The sequence below is a fragment of the Peromyscus leucopus genome, chromosome 20 (assembly GCF_004664715.2).
Source record: "Peromyscus leucopus breed LL Stock chromosome 20, UCI_PerLeu_2.1, whole genome shotgun sequence".
Classification (NCBI taxonomy): Eukaryota; Metazoa; Chordata; class Mammalia; order Rodentia; family Cricetidae; genus Peromyscus; species Peromyscus leucopus.
The window spans coordinates 5,618,588-5,640,068 of NC_051080.1; the positions used below are offsets into that span (position 1 = coordinate 5,618,588).

Below are 21,481 nucleotides of genomic sequence, written 5' to 3' on the forward strand. Positions count from 1 at the left end.
CTTTTCTGTGCAGAGACCTTTTTATTTTATGAGGTCTTACTTGTCAACGGTTGGTCCTATTTCCTGAGTGACTGGAGTTCTCTTCAGAAAGTCTATGCTTATATCTTAAAGTCTTAAAGCATATTTTCCCTCTATAAGTTTCAGATCCTGTGTGTGTCTATGTGTATGTATCGTGTGTGTGTGTGTGTGTGTGTGTGTGTGTGTGTGTGTGTGTGTGTGTGTGTATACATATGCACATAACTACCCCTTCCTTCTAGGTAATCTTAAATGTTATTCCTCCTCAGGCACCTTGGCTTTTTGAAAGAGACTTTCTCACCAGGACTCAGGGCTTACTGTAAGTTAGGCTGGTTGTCCAGTGAGCTCTGGGAATCCACTTGTCTTTGCCTCCCCAGCCTTGGGATTACAAGCTTATACCATCACAACAGGCCTTTTAAGTAGGTGCTGGCATTGAAACCAAATCTCCATGCTTTACTAACAAGCTACCTCCCCAGCCCTGAGTCAGGTCTTACACCAAGATCTTTATCCTCTGGAGTTTATTCTCATGGAGGGTTAGATATGGGGATCTAGTTCCATTCTTCTACACAAGGGTACCCAGTTCTCTCAGCACATTTGATGAAGAGGCTGTCTTCTATCTAATATGCATTTTTTGGCATCTTTGTAAAAAATTAGGTGGTTCCCCTGTATGGGGTTACATATGGGTCTATTTTTTGTGCCAGACCATGCTGCTTCATTACTATGGCTCTGTAGTATAAGTTGAAATTGGGAATGGTGATACCCCAAGCCTTATTTTTTTCCACTCAGGATTTCTTTGGCTACCTAGGGACTTTTGTGTTTCCACATTAATATTAAAAGAATTTAAGGGAGGGTAATATAAAGGGAGGCTAAAGAAGGAGAGATAAATAATAATAAGGATGTTTGAAAAAAGCCATAGGGAAACACTATTTTATAAGCTTATTTAAAATACATATATGTGTACACACAAACATTTACACACACAATTTAAATGGAATCATGCCACATGGGTGACAATGTTTTCTGAAAGAGCCCTAGATTGTCTGACAACCCTCCAGTGGTCAAAATGGGAAACCTTCCTTCTTCAAGTTGTTAGTTATTGTGGGGGTTCAAGAGACCCCCCCAAACAGTGTAGGGTATTGCCATTGCCATTGTTTGCCTCCCAGAACTCCAAGGTAAGGCCTTACTCCTGAGGACAGCACATGCTTTGGACAGAGGACTTGGAGGAGTTGAGTTGAAACTGTATATGAATGTGGTACCCATGGCTAGAGAGATCATGGACCTTAGGATAACCTCTGCTGCTATCTTCCTAAACCAATACAATTTCTAAATACTTATCATTATGCCAGATACACATGGCTCTCACCCCCCTCAAAGAAGCTTATTTTTTCAGCACATAGAGATAATTGCAGAAATCCACTGCGAGGAGCAGATGAAGGGCGTAGCCATGTCAAGGACTCCAGTGCCCCAGACCGGTAGAAATGTTGAAGCTTTCCCCAGGTGAGGCTCAGAGAAAAGGGAAAGTCTTCCTCTGGTCCAAGTATGGATGTTACAAATGATTGACTTTTAGCTCAAACTAGTGTGTGCAGAAACTATCAACCACAGCTTGCTCTCCCTGGCTGTTATAGCCTGAGACTGCTCCCTAGAGAGATTGCCTCTGGAGACTCACTGAACTTGCTTCCTTGATTCAGCTGTATAAAACAAACTCCTTAAATTTCAAGGCTGCTGCTGGTGCATCTTCGTCAAAGTGCACTGTCCATCTGATTCCAGATTTTCTGTATGTGTGTGTCCTAGTGAGGGTTACCATGACTGTGATGAAAGATCGTGACCAAAGGAACTTGGGGGAGAAAAGGTTTATTTCAGCTTCTACTTCCAGATAACAGTCCATCACTGAGGGAAGTCAGGGCAGGAACTCAAACAGGGCAGGAACCTGGGGGCAACAGCTGATGCAGAGCCCATGGAGGGGTGCTGCTTACTGCCTTTCTCCTCATGGCTTGCTCAGCCTGCTTTGGACCACCAGCCCAAATATGGCACCATTCAAATGGGCTGGGCCTCCCCATCAATCACTAATTAAGAAAATGCCCTACAGCTGTACCTAATGGGGGCATTTTCTCTACTGAGATTCCCTCCTTTCAGATGACTCTAGCTTGTGTCAAGTTGACATAAAAGTAGCTAGTACAATTAACCCCTTGTCAACTTGACACACAAACACATCACTGTTAAGCCATAACCCTTCCTTCTTTGTTATTCCCCAATATCACACATTAACATAAACATTATAGTATAAACATTCCAAATTTTAAGAGTCCCACAGTCTTTTTTTTTAAGCTTTTGAAAGAAGCTTTATTTGTAGTATGTGCATTACAGGAAACACAACACAAGAAGCCAAGAACAGCCCCCCAGTCACCACAGCTCAGCTTGACGTGTCCTTCTAGATGCTGCAAGTGTACACACATGTAGGGAATTGAGATTATACAGCGTGCACCATGCTTTCCCCCACACTGTGAATATTCACCAACTCAAAAACCCACGCCACATGAGTATTTTGATAACCAGGAGCACACCATGTCCTCTCAGTCTGTCAGACAAAACTGTAGTCCTGTCTTCTTTGGCAATAACCATTTCATAGAAGACAAACATGGCAGCAGGCCTCTAGATGGAAGGACTGGCGAAGTCAGAATTAAAGTTCTGCATTCCTCAGTGCTCAGCTCACAAGGAAACACAAAGCTACAGACCACACTTAGTACAGCAGTCCTAAGTTTATCATCAGAGCTATATACTAAAGTACGAGGAAGAAGGCGTGTTCTTGCTTAATAAATGTGTTCCTATGGTGCACCTACAGCAGGGCTTCTCAGGATGCCAGTCTCAACACAGCACAGCACTGCGGCTCTCACCCTGTGAGCCTCCCTCGGCTCCTCCACAGTCAGCCTAGCGACATGAATTAACTCACGCTGTCCAGACACGGTTTAACAACTCTATGCTCAAGAGGAACCTTTTCTGTCAAGCCATCCTTTTAACCATACGCTCTCCTTTAGGACATTTATGAAGTTCAGATGTTGTGGAATGAACTTTGTGTACAAGAAACACAAGTCTCTTCCCAGAAATGCACACATGGATCCCTGGGTACAGCTGTCACTGTCTTCCAGATGTGGTGGTCCTAGCAAAGAGACCTTCCCTCATCCATGCTCTTCTCTGGACAACTCCAGTTCGGGATGATTCTGCTGAGAGCGGTACAAAGGTCACCCCCCAGAAGTCAGCCCTTCCAAAAGACTAGCAGGACATTTATAGTGACTATCTTGCTACTTCTAACATCCTTTGGGCACTGGGACTTACCCTCTAATACTTGGCAACATTAACTGAAATGCACACCGGAACAATGGCTAGACACCCGGGAACCAACCAACAGGCACAGGAACTTACTCTGCACTATTCTTTCCCCTATCCATACCTCCACCACCTGGTGACGACAGCATGTACTCAAAGACCAAGGTTAACAACCCCATCCCCCAGGGTAACCAGTCCTATGAAATAACAACCCTTAAAAGGTGTTGGTAACCCTCTGTTTTTACCATGTTGTGCATTTCTTACATTTATGAATTAGCATATGCATGTGGGCACATGCATGCCACTGTGCCTGTCTGGAGGCTGAAAGACAATTGGTGAGTCACTTTTCTCCTTGTATCATGTGGCCCCTGGAGATCAAACTCAGGTCCACCAGCTGGGCGTCAAGCGCCTTTACCTGCTGAGCCATCCTACCGGTCCATTATGCACATTTTCTTACTGTTTTGAGACAAAGGCTGTGTAGCCCTGGCTGGCCTGGAACTCACAAGGTCCCCCTGCCTCAGCCTAGGATTAAAGGCGTGCATTATCACAGCAAGTCTATTATGCACTTAAAAGTCTAAAGACTAGATGTTTCCAATAATCACTTCGGTTTCCCCAGCATATGCACAGTGCAGTAAAGAAACTGCACAAACCTAACATACTTATAAATAGCAGTGTTCCGGTCTAGAACCTCTCCCATCTCTCTTATCCCAGGGGTCAGGTTTATGTAACTGTCATTTTTTTTTTTTTTTTGGTTTTTTGAGACAGGGTTTCTCTGTGTAGCTTTGCGCCTTTCCTGGAACTAACTTGGTAGTCCAGGCTGGCCTCAAACTCACAATGATCCACCTGGCTCTGCCTCCCAAGTGCTGGGATTAAAGGCGTGCGCCACCACCGCCCGGCATAACTGTCATGTTTTTTGTGGGGATATTAACAATTTCACTTTCTAAGTGGTTTTAAGAGATTTTTTTCCTACAAATTTTAACACAACTTTAAACCATGTCTTTTCACTAACTCTACTTTGTCACACACTGGCAGCCTCTTTACCATCTAGGGAGACTAGGTACTGCATATTTGGACTTGTCTGTCTTCTGTATACACGATATATTACAAAATAAGACGCACAGGTAAAAGGGACAATGGCTAATTTTGCATTACCAAAACGTACATTAGTATTAGGCTGTTGTTAGCTGTTTTTGCTCTTTACTCTTTTGGGGGGCCCGCCACCCAGTTCCCAAATAAAGTGCATGGAGACTTATTATTAAAAATAGCTTGGCTTGTTTCTTGCCAGCTTTTCTTAACTTTAAATTATCCCATCTACCTTTTGCCTCTGGGCTTTTTCTGTGGTGATAATCTGTTTGTGCTCTAACAAATAAAGCTTGCCTGGAGATCAGAGTGCAGAGCTAGCCACTAGAGGCCAGGCAGTGGTGGCACACACCTTTGATCCCAGCACTTGGGATCTCATGCCTTTGATCCCAGTACTTGGGAGGAGGCAATAGGAAGTGATAAGCAGGGGTGGAGACTCTGTCCTTTCAGTCTGAGGATTCCTAGAGGTAAGAAATCTTTCTAGAGGCTGGCTGCTCTGCTTCTCTGATCTTTCAGCTTTCACCCTCGATATCTGACTCCAGGTTTTTATTATTAGATCAAAATATCTTATTTCACTCTTACTCACACACAAAAGTACAAAATGTATTATTCTACTTCCTCTACTTAGTCATACCCTGGCAACCTCTTCAACATCTAGAGTGACCAGATGGTGTAAGTTAGGACTCCGTTGTCCTTTACATGTACTGTGTACACAGCAAAACCAAACACAATGGGACAGTGGTTTCTTTTCCACTCACGGAGCACAATGGCTTGAGCTCTGCATGTCCTTCTCCCGGGAACCAGGGCCCAAACACAATGTGGTCAGTTCAGGAGGGGTGTGGCTATTGCTCCCCATGCAATATTGCAAATGAATCCCAACAAAAACGTATTTACATAATGTGTTGTTTTTACTACTACTTATAAAATATGTCAGGCACTTTAGAGCAGTTAGGAAGATATTTCAAAAAAATACTTGGCATTGTCAAACACACACACACACACACAGGGTGGGTGGGTGGGGCTTGAAATGAATAAAATACATGAACCATAGTTAGAACATCAAAAAAGACGTCTTCTTTATACAACCAATCTGGCTCCGGACCTCTTCTTCCTCCAGCTGGGTCCTCTAACTACCGAACACACAAGGACGAATGTCACCCCTGGGGTCTTTCTAGAGGTGGCCTAAACAAGTCCATTTCAAAGTCATGTCTAGAAGACACATCTACTGCTGCAGGCCTCAGGAATATATCCTAAGAACTCAGCTGGTTATGGCAAAGTCACTACCTGGAGGGATCAGGAATTCCTCCAGAGGAAGCCAAATCCCAAGGAGTTTTTGGTGTTACTTGGCTTGTTATGTATCAGCTGTCTTCTGTTATGAAAATCATGTGTGCCTTCATAGTTTTCCCAATTGACTTTCCCCTAAGAAGGACTAACAGTGTAGACTGATCACTCTCTGGACAGACACATTCCAGGTATTTGGAGAACAGCCTCAGGAAAGGCATTCTCTGGAATCAGATTATCTCCCTTAGCCACTTTCTTTCTTTCTTTCTTTTTTTTTTTTTTTTTGGTTTTTCGAGACAGGGTTTCTCTGTGTAGCTTTGCGCCTTTCCTGGAACTCACTTGGTAGCCCAGGCTGGCCTCGAACTCACAGAGATCCGCCTGCCTCTGCCTCCCGAGTGCTGGGATTAAAGGCGTGAGCCACCACCGCCCGGCTATCCCTTAGCCACTTTCAAGGACTACAGGAAACACCACCCAGGTGGGCACCCATTGTTAGTCCCAGGTGGACTAACAATGATAACAGCCTACATGCAAGTCTCCTGACTTACGGGAAATTCCTCAAGGAGACGCTGCCTAGGAGAGGTGGATGTTAAGTAATAGCTTTACACAATTTAGCTCGGACCCTCCCTTTTATATACCAGGACTTCCAGGGCACAAGACAGAGAAGAGAAAAGAGAATGGAAGAACTAGATGGGTAAGAACTTAAGAGGAACAAACTGAGATGGGGAAGAACTAGATTGAAGGGCAAGAGAGGACTAGAGGAACGAGATGGAAGATGAGGAAGAGCCAGATGGGGAAGAACAAGATGAGGAAGAGCCAGATGAGAGAGAAGGAGACGGGAGAGGAGCTGATAGGGGAAAGAACTAGATAGATGAGAACCTAGAAGGGACAGGGGATGAATATAGAGAGAAATCAGGCAAGAAAGGAGCTAGACATGAGAGCAGAATAGAAGCTGTGTAGAGAGAGAACTATCACAGAATAATAAAGTGTATGAACTAAGGAGTTTCATGTACATAGATTCATTTCTTTTCATCAAAGATTAATTATCAGCTGGTTGTAGATTCTTCTCGGACCCTGGGAGGGGACTATCGAGGGGCTGGACCCCATAGTCCCCGATAGTCTACCATGTTTTTAAGGACGACTAGGTACACATGTGATTTCCTACCTCTACTTTACCCTGCGATGGCAATCTCTACTGCTAGAGATGTCCAGATTTAGCCAACTGTCTCTCTCAAAGGGTCAGGGATAAGGTTGAGAGCAGCTTTTTTATATTATATACAAGGTCCTCTAGGCGGCGGGTAAATCTCGGCTGCATTTCCTACTGGGCGCATGCGGATGTCACCTCCCGGCTTCTCTCTGGTGGAAGGAGGACCCAGGACCGTTGGGCTTGGCTCGCCTTCCTCCAGGACCGTCGAGGGAGGCCTCTGTTCATCCAGATCCCCTCCCAGCGATTGAGTGTTCCTCTGCTAGAGGCCCCCCCATTGAAGGGCCAACCTCGGCCTTCCTGTGGTTGCTATGTCACGACCACGGACTCTTGGAGATGTTCTCGGGTCGCCGCCACCCAGGAAGGGTCGCTGCAGGATCGCGGCTCGGCGGGGCAGGTGGCTGCTGTGAGTGTTCGGGGGTGGGGGGTAGGGGGATCGAGGGGCATCCAGAGGTACAGGCCGGAGTTCGTGGCGGGGGGGCCCAGAGGAAGGAGGCCGCACTCCCTAGCTCGCCAAGCTCTCTGTCTGAACTCAAGTCCCACAGTCTTTAGAAATTCAAACCCTTAGAAATTCAGTCCCTTCAGCTGACCTGAACTGGGAGCTCAAGAACTCTAGACGGGCTGACAGCTAGGGAGCCTGGATTTAGGTCCTCTGCCATGTGACAGTTGTGTAGCTTGGTTTGTTTGTAGGGCCCTAGCAGTGGAACCGGGATCTGTCCCTGGCGCATGAGCTGGCTTTTTGGAACCTCTTCCCTATAGTGGGATGCATCGTTCTGCCTTGATGCAGCGGGGAGGGGCTGGGTCCTGCCTCAACTTGATGTGCCATCTTTGTTCTCTCCGGTGGGAGGCCTGCCCCTTTCTGAGGACTGGGTAGGGGGGTGCATAGAATGGAGTTGGGGAGAGGAAATGGGAGCAGAGGAGGGAGGGAAAACTGTGGTTGACATGTAACATAAATAAAACAATTTAATAAAAAAAAAAAGAACTGTAAAAAAAATTCAGTCTCTTTAAAATCCAAAGTATTTTAATATTTAAAGTCTCTCAACTGTGGGCTCCTGTAAAATAAAAAACAAAACAAAACAACTTTTTACCTCAAGAGGGAAGAACCAGGGCACAATCACAATCTGAACAAAGCAAACCAAATTCCAAAAGTGCATGTGACTCAATGTCTGATTATCTGGGATCCACTCACGATCTTCTGAGTTCCTCCAAGGAGCCTGGGTCACTTGTCCGGCTCTGCCCTCTGCAGCACACACAGCTTGTCTTCCAGGCTCCAGCTGGCTCCACTCCACCAATGCTGCTGTTCTTGGTGGTCTTCTCACTGTACTGGCATTTCCAAGACACTGGGGTCCCTTGCTGCAACTGGGCCACACTTTCACCAATAGCCTCTCCTGGGCTCTTTTCATGATGCCAAGCCTCAACTTCTCTTCATGACCCCTTCAGTTGTGGGGCTTCAACTAATCCCGAAGAGGCTGCACCTTCACCAATGGCCTCTCCTGGTCTCTCACGGTGCCGAGCCTCAGCTGCTCTCCCTGACCCCCTCATGCCTTCAGAACCAGTACTACCTGGGTGACTCTTACACTACCAAGTTCAGCTGCCAGCATGAGGTACAACCTTGTTTGCCCCTGGAACAAAGCTTCTGTGTGCTGACCCTGAAGAAACACTTCCCAGAAGATTTCACCTCAAAGACTCTGGTCTCTTGTTAATCACAGCTGAGTCTTCAGCCCCAGTTGGCCAGACACCACAGATTCTTCACACAAAAGGCCTGGCAGAGTCTTCACTTCCCTCTGGAACGTCATAAGCCAGGCTTCTACCCTCTGAACTGCTCTCAACACTCTTATCTTCCAAAGTTGTCTGGAACATCCCACAGAGCTCTTAACACTCAATGGCTTTTCTTACCCAAAGTTCCAAAGTCCCTCCACAATCCTCCCCCAGACAAGATGGTCAGGTCTGTCACAGCTGTGCTCCATGGTCTTGGTACCAGTTTCTGTTCCTAGTTAGGGCTACTATTGCTGTGATAAAGCACCATAACCAAACAAACTTGGAGAGAAAAGGGTTTTGTTTCAGCTTACACTTCCAGGTAACAGCCCATCACTGAAGGAAGTCAGGGCAGGAACTCAAACACAGCAGGAACCTGGAGGCAGGAGCTGATGCAGAGGCCATGGAGGGTGCTGCTTACTGGCTTGCTCTTCATGGCTTGCTCAGCCTGCTTTTTTATAGAACCCAGGACCACCAGCCCAGGGATGGCACCTCCCACAATGGACTGGGCCCTCCTCCATAAGACACTAATTAAGAAAGTGCCCTACAGCCAGATCTAATGGAATTATTTTCTCAACTGAGGCTCCCTCCCTTCTTTCAGATAACCCTACCTTGTGTTAAGTTGATATGAAACTGGCCAGCACAGTGTTATGTGTCTTTGGTTTTACATTCCCTTCTTACCCAAGCTAGGTCAGTCCTTAAGCCAAGCAGATCACAGCAATCCAAACTGGTTAGAATGCAGATAATACCTTTAGGGGTGTACAACCCCAAAATAATACATCTACAACGCAACCCCTACCCCTACCTGAATCTAAGGTTCAGGGAACGTCAGGGAAGAGGGAGAGAAAAGATGCTGAGAGCCAGAGGAGCAGACCTGGAGGCCTGCTGTGAAACAGGGTCTTCCAGACATGATACAGATGATGCACTCATGAGATCTCAACACAGGGCCATCTAAACAAGACCTGCATGGACCTGTTAGCATACTAATATGTATGCGGGGAATTCCACAAGGTTCTACCTTTAGATGAAGAGTTATAGGCAGTCAATGGCTGCTGAGAAGGGAGAATCAGTTTTCTCCAGAGATGAGCTCCCTGTTAAGTGGTCATCCCTAAACACACGTACACATGAGTCACACTAAATGGACTCAGTAGGTTTCAAATAACACACACACACACACACACACACACACACACACACACACACACACACACTCATACTAGTAACTACAGAAGACAAGGCTATGAATTTTAGCTGGGGGACATGGGAGGAGTTGGAAGGGGGAGAGGAGGGATGGAAATAATATAAATCCAGTATGAAATTCCTTAAAAATTTAAGTGAAAAAAGAAGACACGTTGTTGGGGATGGGATGGGAAGGTGGGTGTGGGTATTGAAGAGTGGGGGGCGAATATGATTAGAAAACATTTATGAACTCCCTAAAGAATTAATAGAAATACTTAGAAAAATAAGATACCAGTTTAGGGGTTATAACTCTTAACTACGTAACTTAGGGAAGAGAGTTATGTTAGAAATATTAGAGGGTACAGCCAGGCCAAGATGGGCCATATGTTTTAGATATAAACTTTATCTATTTAATATAGTTTTACATTCTTTTTCATTCTTAGCATAGCCAGGGAGAGTGCCACAGGCCGACCTTTAAGGCAGTGCTCTAAAACGCTGCCTGAAGTTCCAGTGCTTGGCCACACAGACTCTGTTCCTGCCACTCCGTGCCATCACTCCAGGCAATGCAGGCATTTCCCCAAGGTCCTTCTCACAGCTGCCTTCACCTCCTTGTTCTTCAGGCTGTAGATGAGGGGGTTCAGCATGGGGGTGACTGCGCTGTACTGCAAGGAGGAGAGCAAATCCAGGGAGGACCCAGAGGTGGGCACGAGATAACGCACCAAACCCGACCCAAAAAACAGGACCACGGCCACGAGGTGGGAAGAGCAAGTATTAAACGCCTTGCTCCGCCCTGTGGTGGATTTCATGCTCAGGATGGTGGAGACAATGCGGGCATAAGACAAGAAGACCGGGAGAAAGGTTCCCAGTCCATGCAGCAAGATGGCGCAGATCAAGATGTCAACGTTGATGGAGACATCAGAGCAAGAGAGAGGAAAGAGAGAGGGCAGCTCACACATATAGTGGTGTATGGTGTAGGCCTCACAGAAGTCCAGGTTCACAGCCAAGAGCACAATGACCACCGAGCTGAGAGAGGCCAGGCCCCAGGAGAGCAGAACCAGCTTCAGGCAGAGTTCATCGCTCATTATCTGGCCATAGAGCAGCGGGTGGCAGATGGCTACATAGCGGTCGTAGGCCATCATTGAGAGAAGAAAGGCTTCGGTCCCCGCAGTGATGAACACGAAGAAGACCTGAGCCAGGCAGCCCTCTACTGAGATGCTTTTCCTCTCAGACAGGAGGTCCTTCAGCAGCTTCGGTAGCGTGACGGACGAGAAGCAGAGGTCTATACATGACAGGTTGCTTAAGAAGAAGTACATGGGCGTGTGGAGGTGGGAGTCAACCCCAATCACCAGCAGCATCGTCAGGTTCCCCGTCATGGTGAGGAGGTAAATCCCCAGGAAAAGCGCGAAAAGTAGAGCCTCGATCAGGGGGTCGTCAGAGAGCCCCGTGAGAAGGAACTCTGTGATGGCGCTGTGGTTCCTCCAGGCCATTTGTGGATGGTACTTCCTTGGAATAAAGCAGAAAGAGGTTACATCTCTGATGACTGTGACCATGTCCTTTGGGGGGTCATCCCATCTGGTCCATCCCTCCGCTTTGCCGGGACCCTGCTCAGCTATCTCAGGGCTGCCCTCCCTTGTATCTCCGTGGAAGTTTCAAACCCTGTTTTGTCATCTTTGATGGCAGTTCACAGTGTTCACAGACTTCAAGAGGATTCTCTCCATTCCTCATCATTTGCAGGGAGTGTATCTCTGGGTCCTCCATTTACTAATAGTCTTAGTTTTTTCCTGCACTCAGTTCAGAAATTTGAAAATGTATAGCACAGGTTTGCAGGGTCTAATTTCTCTCTCTCTCTCTCTCTCCTTTTTGGTTCAAAGTAATTCAATGGCTCCTTACCAGGGCTGACTCCAATAGGGCCAACTCTGACACAGTGCCCGGGGTCATGACCTTTCAGTGGCAGGTGAAAATATATTTCTATAAGATTAGAAGTAGCTGGGTGCAGTAACGAAGACTTACGATCTCAGTAGTTTAGAAGCTAAGGCAGGAGGATGGCTATGAGTTCCAGGCCTTGGGCTACATATGTATTACTAGGCTAATCTCAGGTACAAAATGAAATGTTACCTCAAAAAAAGAAGAAAACAATGGATATAACAAGACTAATTTAATTGTCTTTATGACACTGTAATAGAAATATAAATTATTTTTATGGGAAGAGGGACCCATAAAGGCAAAAGCAGCTGTCACGCACGGAAGTCCCAGCGGCCTCACGGACGGCACAGTGCAGCCGAGCTGCACATAGAACTTCCTCAGTCGCTCTCTCAGCTGCTTTCAAAGAAAACCTGTGAGCGAGGCAGGAAACCCTCATCCCTAGGATACAGAGTTTAGTTCCTACTTTCCTGTGAGAACTTTGGTACCCAGGGGTATGTGGTAATGTCAGCTTGGCAACATGTAAAAAATAATAATAATAATGACACCATTTTCCTTCGACTGTGGACTCTGCCTCGCTGGGATCACAGAGATGAGTTACAATTTCTTACTTTGATATCCTTCATCCGCCTCTCATCTTGCAGCCATTTTACTTATTTTTGATATAAAAGAAGATTTGCTTCTTTCTGTGTTACTGTTGGTGTTTTCTAGCACTTTAAATATACCCTCCTTTAATTTTACAAATCTAAACCTCCACGGGCTTTCCAATGCCACCTCAAAGACTACATAAAAAATAGCCTATCTTGGTGACTTGCTTCTTCAGCCCACACTTTGTCTCGCTTTAGTCATGGTCTGAATTGTGTTTCTCCCCCCAGGTCAAACACGCATTTCAGTTTCCTTCCCCAGACCGTGATGCAGACCTTACTACAACAACTGTCTTAAAGCATCGCTTTCTTTGGTCACCGTCAGCCCCCCCCCCCATTCCTGCGGGGTCCAGACCACACCTCCCACACTGTCCTGGAAGCCCACGCTCTGTGGCGTGCTTTGGACCAGAGCCTTGGATCACTTCGGCTGTAATCTCGTCCTCTAATCCCTCAACAGCATTAGTTCCCGGCAGAAGTATTACGGATCTTGTCTGAGGTGACTGTTGCTGAATTTCAAGAATGCTTTCATCAGCAGAGTGAATCCTGCAACATCCTCTGATGCCCTCAGCTTTGGAGAGGCTGCAAACAATATTTCATTAGTTCAGAATAATGTTTGCAGTGTTCTTGTTGTCATTGTATTATTCTTTTCTCATCTGCTTTCATCATAATACTCTTACTATTATTATTTATTATTATTATTATTATTATTTTAGTTTACTTACATAAACTCTGTGTCCAAGAAGACCAAGCGTACAATGCTTATGGTAACCGTGATACTAAAGCTAACTGAGACCTGATGATGGGCTGTGTAAGGAAGTCACCATCCTGGGTAAAGATCCTGTTCACTTACCCCTTGCCATCTAATTTACCAACATTCTGCTTCTGTTTGGTTTCTGTAATCAGTTTCTATGGCAGGCTTCTGCTTTTATGGAAAACTTTTCATCTTGCTTATTCAGGCAGCTGTGATTCCAACCCTTCTATCCAGGAATCTTTAGACAGGTGATAAACCATTAAGAGAAATGTAAATTCTGGTATATTAACAAATCTACCAACCTGAGCTTTGGCCCATCTTAGATCCAAATCTAGGCCACCTGCGTGCCTGGCCAAACACCTACCTTTGTGTGCTGGGAGGTTAGAGCCAAGGATGAGGAACGGCAGGCAGCTGGAGAAGTTACTTTTGAGGATTCTGCACAGATGAAACAGTAAACACCCGTTGAAAGCAAATGCTTTGAAATCCATGTAAGCTAGTCAAGTGGGAGACATTTTCTGTAAGGACTCGGATATTTCAAGGGGGCTGTACATAAAGCTATCCTGAAAATCTCTTCCGTTCTGTTTCTTTTTAAAAGGGGTCTCAGTGCGGACAGCAGCTTCAGGCTCTGGTGAGAACACTGGGTCCTCTGGAGGACATTTTTCCTTTGTGTGTGGGGGGTGTCATCCCATCTGGTCCATCCCTCCACTTGGCCTGACTCTGCTCAGCTCTCAGGGCTGCCCTCCCTTGTATCTCCATGGAAGTTTCAAACCCTGTTTTTTTTTTTTTTCTTCAGATCTGTCTCTCAATCCACATTTTGTATGAACAGACAGAGGCTACATCTCTCATTTGCTTTTCAAGTTATTGCAAGGATGCGGGACAAAAAGTCGCTTTCTTACACTAGTTGCTTGAAGACATTGTTGGCATGAAGGAGCGAGGGGTGTGTGTAGAAGGTGAGCTATGGGAAGGTGATGGGAGGGTCCTGGGGGCTGAAGACTGCCATTCAGGCTGCAGACACTCGGGGACTCAGCATGGGGGTGGGCGGGAGGGCTGGCAGCAGGAGGGCTGTTTTCTGAACTGTCCTCTTCTGCACTTGTGCCTGTGGTGAGCAGATTTGAGGATGGTTTCAATGATAGTGAAGCTTTAGTGCAGTCCCCTCACTGGAGACCGAGGCAAGCTGGGAAACAGGTGGCCCCAACAGACCAACATCTGTTTCTATACATTTACTGCATTCTAGGGGTCTGCGCTCCTTTGGAGTGAAGGGGTTTATGCTCAGTCTTTAAGGTCTTGCTGTCCTCCGTGGCAATCAGGGAGTGAATAAAGACTTTCCTGATTAGGTATTTAAGGCAGCGGGTACAAACAGACCTTTTGGAAACACAGGGACATTTGGGTCCTGTGAGGAGGAGATGGTCTGCCAGGGGTTAGGAGGTGTCTGTCTCTGGCTTAGGGATGAAGGGGCTAAGAGGACCAGGATGGACAGAGCCAATCAGGAAGTAGTAAGAGAGACGTACAGAAAAGGGGAGCAGTTAGCAGCAGAATCAAAGCGCAGAAACATGAGGGCAGAGCAGGATCAGAGACGGCCACTTACCATTCTCTTGGCTTTTCCTGGAGGAAGCAGCTGTAGTGTTCTGTATTTCTCATCATGACAGACATTTCACAGGAAAAAAAAAAATCTTCATATGAGGTAATCCCAAATTTTAGGAGTCTGATTCTGCACAAAAGACAGGATTTCTCTTTGATATCAATGAGCACAAAGATGCTAGGATAATATAAACTTGGGAACTGTTGGCTGCCTCACAGAACCTCACAGTTATTCTGAGGATCTCAAGTTGGAGTGCCATTCTGCAGCGCAGGACCCCGGAGGGAGAGACAAGGGCATTTTCTGCCAAGCTGTTGTTTGAACAATAGGCATGCCTTGCTTTCAAACCGTCTCCAGCAGTTCCAGGTGCAGTACCCGACTTCATTTGTTGCTTCTGCGACTTGGGATGTTCTTGGAGAAGTACTATTTAAGGAGAAAGATTCCCTTAACAGAACCAATGAGAAGGCTCTCTGTGCTTAGGCAGGTACCCAAGGGGAACTGGGCCAGAGCCAGGTTCCCTGAGGTCCCAGCCTGAAGCTGAGCTTGGCTTCCAGTATGCTGAGAAGTTGAGGTTGGAGACTCAGAGAACAGCCTGCAGGGCAATATCTGGACCTGTGATGCAAGTCAGCTCTCAGCAGACTGCGGGTGGTGGAGAAAGAGAGGACTTAAGGAGAAAGATCAGCCGGAAAACAGGCTTTTTTTTTTTTTTTTTTTTTTTTTTTTTTTTGGCAGCTTGGGGCTGAGAGTGCCTGCTGGTCGCTGTCAAGGGAGCAGAGCTGAGACACGTTACAGACCCCAGGCCATTTTCTAGTGCACATTGTGTTTTCATTACTTACTTACTTATTTTTGAGTTAGAGTCTCAGGGATCCCAGGATGGCCTTGAACTCACACGAAGCTGAGGATGACCTGGAACTTCTGATCCTGTTGCCTCAAACTGTCGAGTGCTGGAATTAGAGGCATGTGCCACCATGCCTGGTGTTATGTGGTACAAGAAATAGTGGCCAGGGCTTTGTTGAATGTCAGGCAAGCAGTGTACCAGCTGAACCTTAGCCCTAAGTTTCTTTATTTTTCTGCCCTGAAAAAAAATCATTGAGCCTTGAATTTTGTTTCAAGTATACGATGTATTAAAGAAAAGAAAAAACCCTGGCAGGATTTTTTTTTTTTAAATCTTAAATGTATTTTTAATTTTTACTTAATGGGTTTGGGTGTTTTTCCTATGAATTGATCTGTTCCCGAATTCCATGCTTGTTGCCCAAGGAGGCCAGAAGAGGGTGTTGGACCTAAGGCTATAGATGGTTTTGAGTGTGGGTGCTGGGAATTGAACCCAAGTTCTTGGGAAGAGCAACTGGTGCTCTTAACCACCGAGCCATCTCTCCAGCCCCACATATAATGTATTTTTTAACTGTTTGCCAAAGCAGAACTAATTCTGTTATAAAAACATACATGGGTTAAAAGACATCTAAAGTGAACAATTTATTATTTGATCAGGGAAGATTCAGCAGCATTTTAATAGAGTTAATATATAAATAACAAACACAGAGACTACATTATTCTGACTTGGACTCAAGTGATGCAGAAATCCATAAAACATTCATTTCCCCATCATTTCTTCAGTGAGAGGTGAGGACCAAGCACGGTGAGAGACAAAGGATTCCAGAGTGAACAAGTTGTGGTCCTAAAACCCGGCTACGCTTTCTTATGTGGAAATAGGCTTTATTTATTTGTTTTTTATTTATTAACTTATTTTTTTGTGTCATTGACATCCAATTCACAGACCCACACATGCCAGGCAAACGCTTTACCACTGAACTGCAACCCTGGCCCCGGCATTATCGTCAAATGTCATCCTTTGAGAGAAGTTCAATCTAGCTTGACTGATTCCTGAGAAGCTGATGTCTTGTTAGAAAAGACATATCTCCATTCTAGGAAGCAAGCATGTACTAAAGTCCCATGTGGAGTGATTTTGGCTGCGTTTGTAGCATGCTGTTCTTGCTGGCTAGTCTTATACCAGTTTGACACAGAAACTTGAATCATCAGAGAGGAGGGAACTTCAATTGAGAAAATGCCTCCATAAGATCAGGATGTAGGGCTTTTTATTAATTAGTGATCAATGGGGGAGGGTCCACCCCGTTGCGGGTGATAGGATCCCTGGGCTGGTGGTCCTGGGTTCTACAAGAAAGCAGGCTGAGCAAGCCATGGGGAACAAGCCACTAAGCAGCACCCTCCATGGCCTCTGCATCAGCTCCTGCCTCCAGGATCCTGCCCTGCTTGAGTTCCTGTCTTGACTTCCTTCAATAATGAACAGTGCTGTGGAAGTGTAAGCCAAATAAACCCTTTCCTCCCCAACTTGCTTTTTGGTCATAGCAATAGAAACTCTAAACAAGACAAGCTGGTACCAGCGTAGTGGGGTATTGCTGTGACAGACCTGACTGTGTTGGGGGAGGATTGTGGAAGGACTTTGGGACTTTGGGCAAGAAAAGCCATTGAGTGTTGAGAGCTCTGTGGGATGTTCTGTGGGAACTTGGAAGATAAGAGTGTTGAGAACAGGGCAGAAGATGGAGGCATGGTTTGTGAAGTTTCAGAGGGAAGATTAAAGACTATATTGGGGCCATTTGTTATTTTGAATTAAGATACTGTGGTTCTGGTTACCTGGGGCTGAAGAATCAGCTGTGATTAACAAGATACAAGAACTACTAAAGCCCTGGGCGGTGGTGGTGCACGCCTTTAATCCCAGTACTTGGGAGGCAGAGCCAGGCTGATCTCTGTGAGTTTGAGGCCAGCCTGGGCTACAGAGTGAGTTCCAGGAAAGGCGCCAAAGCTACACAGAGAAACCCTATCTCACCCCCCACCCCCTCAAAGCACCACTAAAGCAAAACTTTGCGTTCCTGGGATACTTGATGCTGGTCAGCTGGAGCTAAGAAATTAGGGGTGATTAAGAAGAGACCAGCATCACTGAGGTGAAATCTTCTGGGAAGTGTTTCCTGAGAGCACAGAGAAGCTGTGTTCCAGAGGCGGCCAAGGTTGTACCTCATGCTGGCAGCTGGACTTGGTAATGTGTGAGAGTCACCCAGTTGGTACTGGTTTTGAAGGCATGGAGGGGTCATGGAGAACAGCTGAGGCTCGGCACTGTGAGAGGCCAGGAGAGGCCATTGGTGAAGGTGCAGCCTCAGCAGCAGTTGAAGCCCAGGCCTGAAGGGGTCATGCATAGGACCTGAGGCTTGATCCATGAAGAGAGCCTATGAGAGGCTATTGGTGAAAGTGCAGCCCAGTTGCAGCAGAAGACCCCAGCATTTTGGAGATGCCAGTGCCATGGATGACCTCCAAGGACAGCAGCAGTGGTGAGTGGAACTGGTCAGAGCCTAGAAGACAAACCGTGTGTGCTGCAGAGGGCAGAGGTGGAGAAGAGACCCAAGCTCCTTGTAGGAGACCAGAAGATGAAGAGTGAATCCTGAATAATTGGACATTGAGTTGTTAACACTGTTGGAGTTTGGTTTTGCTTTGTTCAAATTCGGACTGTGCCCTGTGTCTCCTCTCTTGAAGAAGATATTTAATTTAATTTTGATTTTTACAGGAGTCCACAGCTGAAAGATTTGAACTTTTAAAAGAGATTTTGGATTTTTAGAGAGATTAGATATTTTAAAGAGATGGAAATTTCATTGTGTTTGGGTTTGTAAAGACTGTGGGACTTTTAAAGTTATTTATGTGTTTTTTAAAAAATTTTATTTTATAATTTAATTTAATTTTACATATCAGCCATGGATTCCCTTGTCCCTCCCCCCTTCCCCCTCATTCCCCCCAGCCCACTCCCCCATTCCCATCTCCTCCAGGGCAAAGATTCCCCTGGGGATTGAGTTCAACCTGGTAGACTCAGTTCAGGCAGGTCCAGTGCCCTCCTCCCAGGCTGAGCTAAGTGTCCCTGCATAAGCCCTAGGTTCCAAACAGCCAGCTCATGCACTGAGCACAGGACCCAGTCCCACTGCCTAGATGCCTCCCAAAAAGTTCAAGCTAATCAACTGTCTCACTTATCCAGAGGGCCTGATCCAGTTGGGGTCTCCTCAGCTATTGGTTCATAGTTCATGTGTTTCCATTCGTTTGGCTATTTGTCCCTGTGATTTTTCCAATCTTGGTCTCAACAATTCTCGCTCATACAAACCCTCCTCTTTTTCGCCAATTGGACTCCTGGAGCTCCACCTGGGGCCTGGCCATGGATCTCTGCATCCGGTTCCCTCAGTCACTGGATGAGATTTCTAGCAAAACAATTAGGGTGTTTGGCCATCCTATCACCAGAGTAGGTCAGTTCGGGCTGTCTCTTGACCATTGCCAGTAGTCTATTGTGGGGGTATCTTTGTGGATTTCTGTGGACCTCTCTAGCACTTTGCTTCTTCCTATTCTCATATGGTCTTCATTTATCATGGTCTCTTATTCCTTGTTCTTCCTCTCTGTTCTTGATCCAGCTGGGATCTCCTGCTCCCCTAAGTTCTCTTTCCCTCGAAACTTGCCCTTCATTACCTCCACTCATGTCCAGGTTGTTCATGTAGATCTCATCCATTTCTCTGTCATTGGGCGACCCCTGTGTCTTTCTTGGGGTCCTGTTTTCTAGGTAGCCTCCCTGGAGTTGTGAGTAGCAGTCTATCTAGTCATCTTTGTTTTACCTCTAGTATCCTCCTATGAGTGAGTAAATACCATATTTGTCTTTCTGAGTACGGGTTACCTCACTCAGGATGATTTTTTCTAGATCCATCCATTTGCCTGCAAACCTCCTGATGTCATTGTTTTTCTCTGTTGAGTAGTATTCCATTGTGTATATGTACCACATTTTATTTATCCATTCTTCAGTTGAAGGGCATCTAGGTTGTTTCCAGGTTCTGTTATTTATGTTTTTTAAATAAATTTATTATTTTAATCTTATGTTCTCTGGCGTTTTGCCTGCATGCACATTTGTGTGAGGTGTCAGATCCTTGGAACTGGGAATTGAACCTGGGTCCTGGGAATTGAACTTGGTCCTCTGGAAGAACAACCAGTGCTTTTTTTTAAAAAAAATTTAATTTATTTTATTTTACAATACCATTCAGTTCTACATATCAGCCATGGGTTCCCCTATTCTCCCCCCTCCCACCTCCTTCCCTTACCCCCAGCCCACCCCCCATTCCCACCTCCTCCAGGGCAAATCCTCCCCCGAGGACTGCGATTAACCTGGTAGACTCAGTCCAGGCAGGTCCAGTCCCCTCCTCCAAGACTGAGCCAAGTGTCCCTGCATAAGTTCCAGGTTTCAAACAGCCAACTCATGCAATGAGCACAGGACTTGGTCCCACTGCCTAGTTGCCTCCCAAACTGATCAAGCCAATCAACTGTCTCACCTATTCAGAGAGCCTGATCCAGCTGGGGGCCCCTCAGCCTTTGGTTCATAGTTCATGTGTTTCCATTCATTTGGCTATTTTTTTTCAATAATTGAGTAAAACCGAAATTTATTATAAGCCACAGTCATCCTAGGGACCTCCATGCTATATATATAGCCTTTATGGTTCTATGGGTTGTGGTTTGATTGTTCTTTATTTTATATCTAGAATCCACCTATGAGTGAGTACATACCATGACTGTCTTTCTGGGTTTGGGTTACCTCACTCAGGATGGTTTTTTCTAGTTCCATCCATTTGCCTGTAAATTTCATGCTTTCATTGTTTTTCTCTGCTGAGTAGTACTCCATTGTGTATATGTACCACATTTTTTCCATCCATTCTTTCGTTGATGGGCATGTAGGTTGTTTCCAGGTTCTGGCTATTACAAATAGTGCTGCTATGAACATAGCTGAGCATGTATCTTTATGGTATGAATCAGCATTCCTTGGGTATATGCCCAAGAGTGGGATGGCTGGGTCTTGAGGTAGTTTGATTGCTAATTTTCTGAGAAACCGCCATACTGATTTCCACAGTGGTTGTACAAGTTTACATTCCCACCAACAGTGGAGGAGTGTTCCCTTTGCTCCACATCCTCTCCAACATTGGCTGTCATTGGTGTTTTTGATCGTAGCCATTCTGACAGGTGTAAGGTGGTATCTCAGAGTCGTTTTGATTTGCATTTCTCTGATGATTAAGGATGTTGAGCATTTCTTTAAATGTCTTTCAGCCATTTGTGTTTCTTGTTTTGTGAATTCTCTGTTTAGCTCTTTAGCCCATTTTTTAATTGGACTGTTCAGTATTTTGATGTCTAGTTTTTTGAGTTCTTTATATACTGTGGAGATCAATCCTCTCAGATGAGGGGTTGGTGAAGATCTTTTTCCATTCTGTTGGCTGTCTTTTTGTCTTATTGACTGTGTCTTTTGCCCTGCAAAAGCTTCTCAATTTCAAGAGGTCCCATTTATTAATTGTTGTGCTCAGGGTCTGTGCTGTTTGTTGGTGTTTTATTTAGGAAATGGTCTCCAGTGCCAATGCGTTCAAGAGTGCTTCCTATTTTCTTTTCTATTAAGTTTAGTGTAACTGGATTTATGTTTAGGTCTTTGATCCACTTGGACTTGAGTTTTGTGCATGGTGACAGATATGGATCTATTTGTAATCTTTTACATATTGACATCCAGTTATGCCAGCACCATTTGTTGAAGATACTTTCTTTTTTCCATTGTATAGTTTTGGCTCCTTTGTCAAAAACCAGGTGTTCATATGTGCATGGATTAATGTCAGGGTCTTCAATTCGATTCCATTGGTCCGTATGTCGGGCTTTTTTTTTGGGGGGGGGGAGTTTTCGAGACAGGGTTTCTCTGTGTA

The 21,481-nt window shown here is 45.6% G+C and overlaps 1 protein-coding gene across 1 annotated transcript; it reads right to left on the reverse strand.

Moving 5' to 3' along the window:
- Positions 1-10,383: 10,383 nt before the first annotated feature.
- On the reverse strand, positions 10,384-11,319 carry LOC114708512 (olfactory receptor 8S1-like). The gene has a single exon (XM_028891841.1). It carries the CDS (start codon positions 11,317-11,319, stop codon positions 10,384-10,386), a length of 936 nt encoding a protein of 311 aa, XP_028747674.1.
- Positions 11,320-21,481: the final 10,162 nt, after the last annotated feature.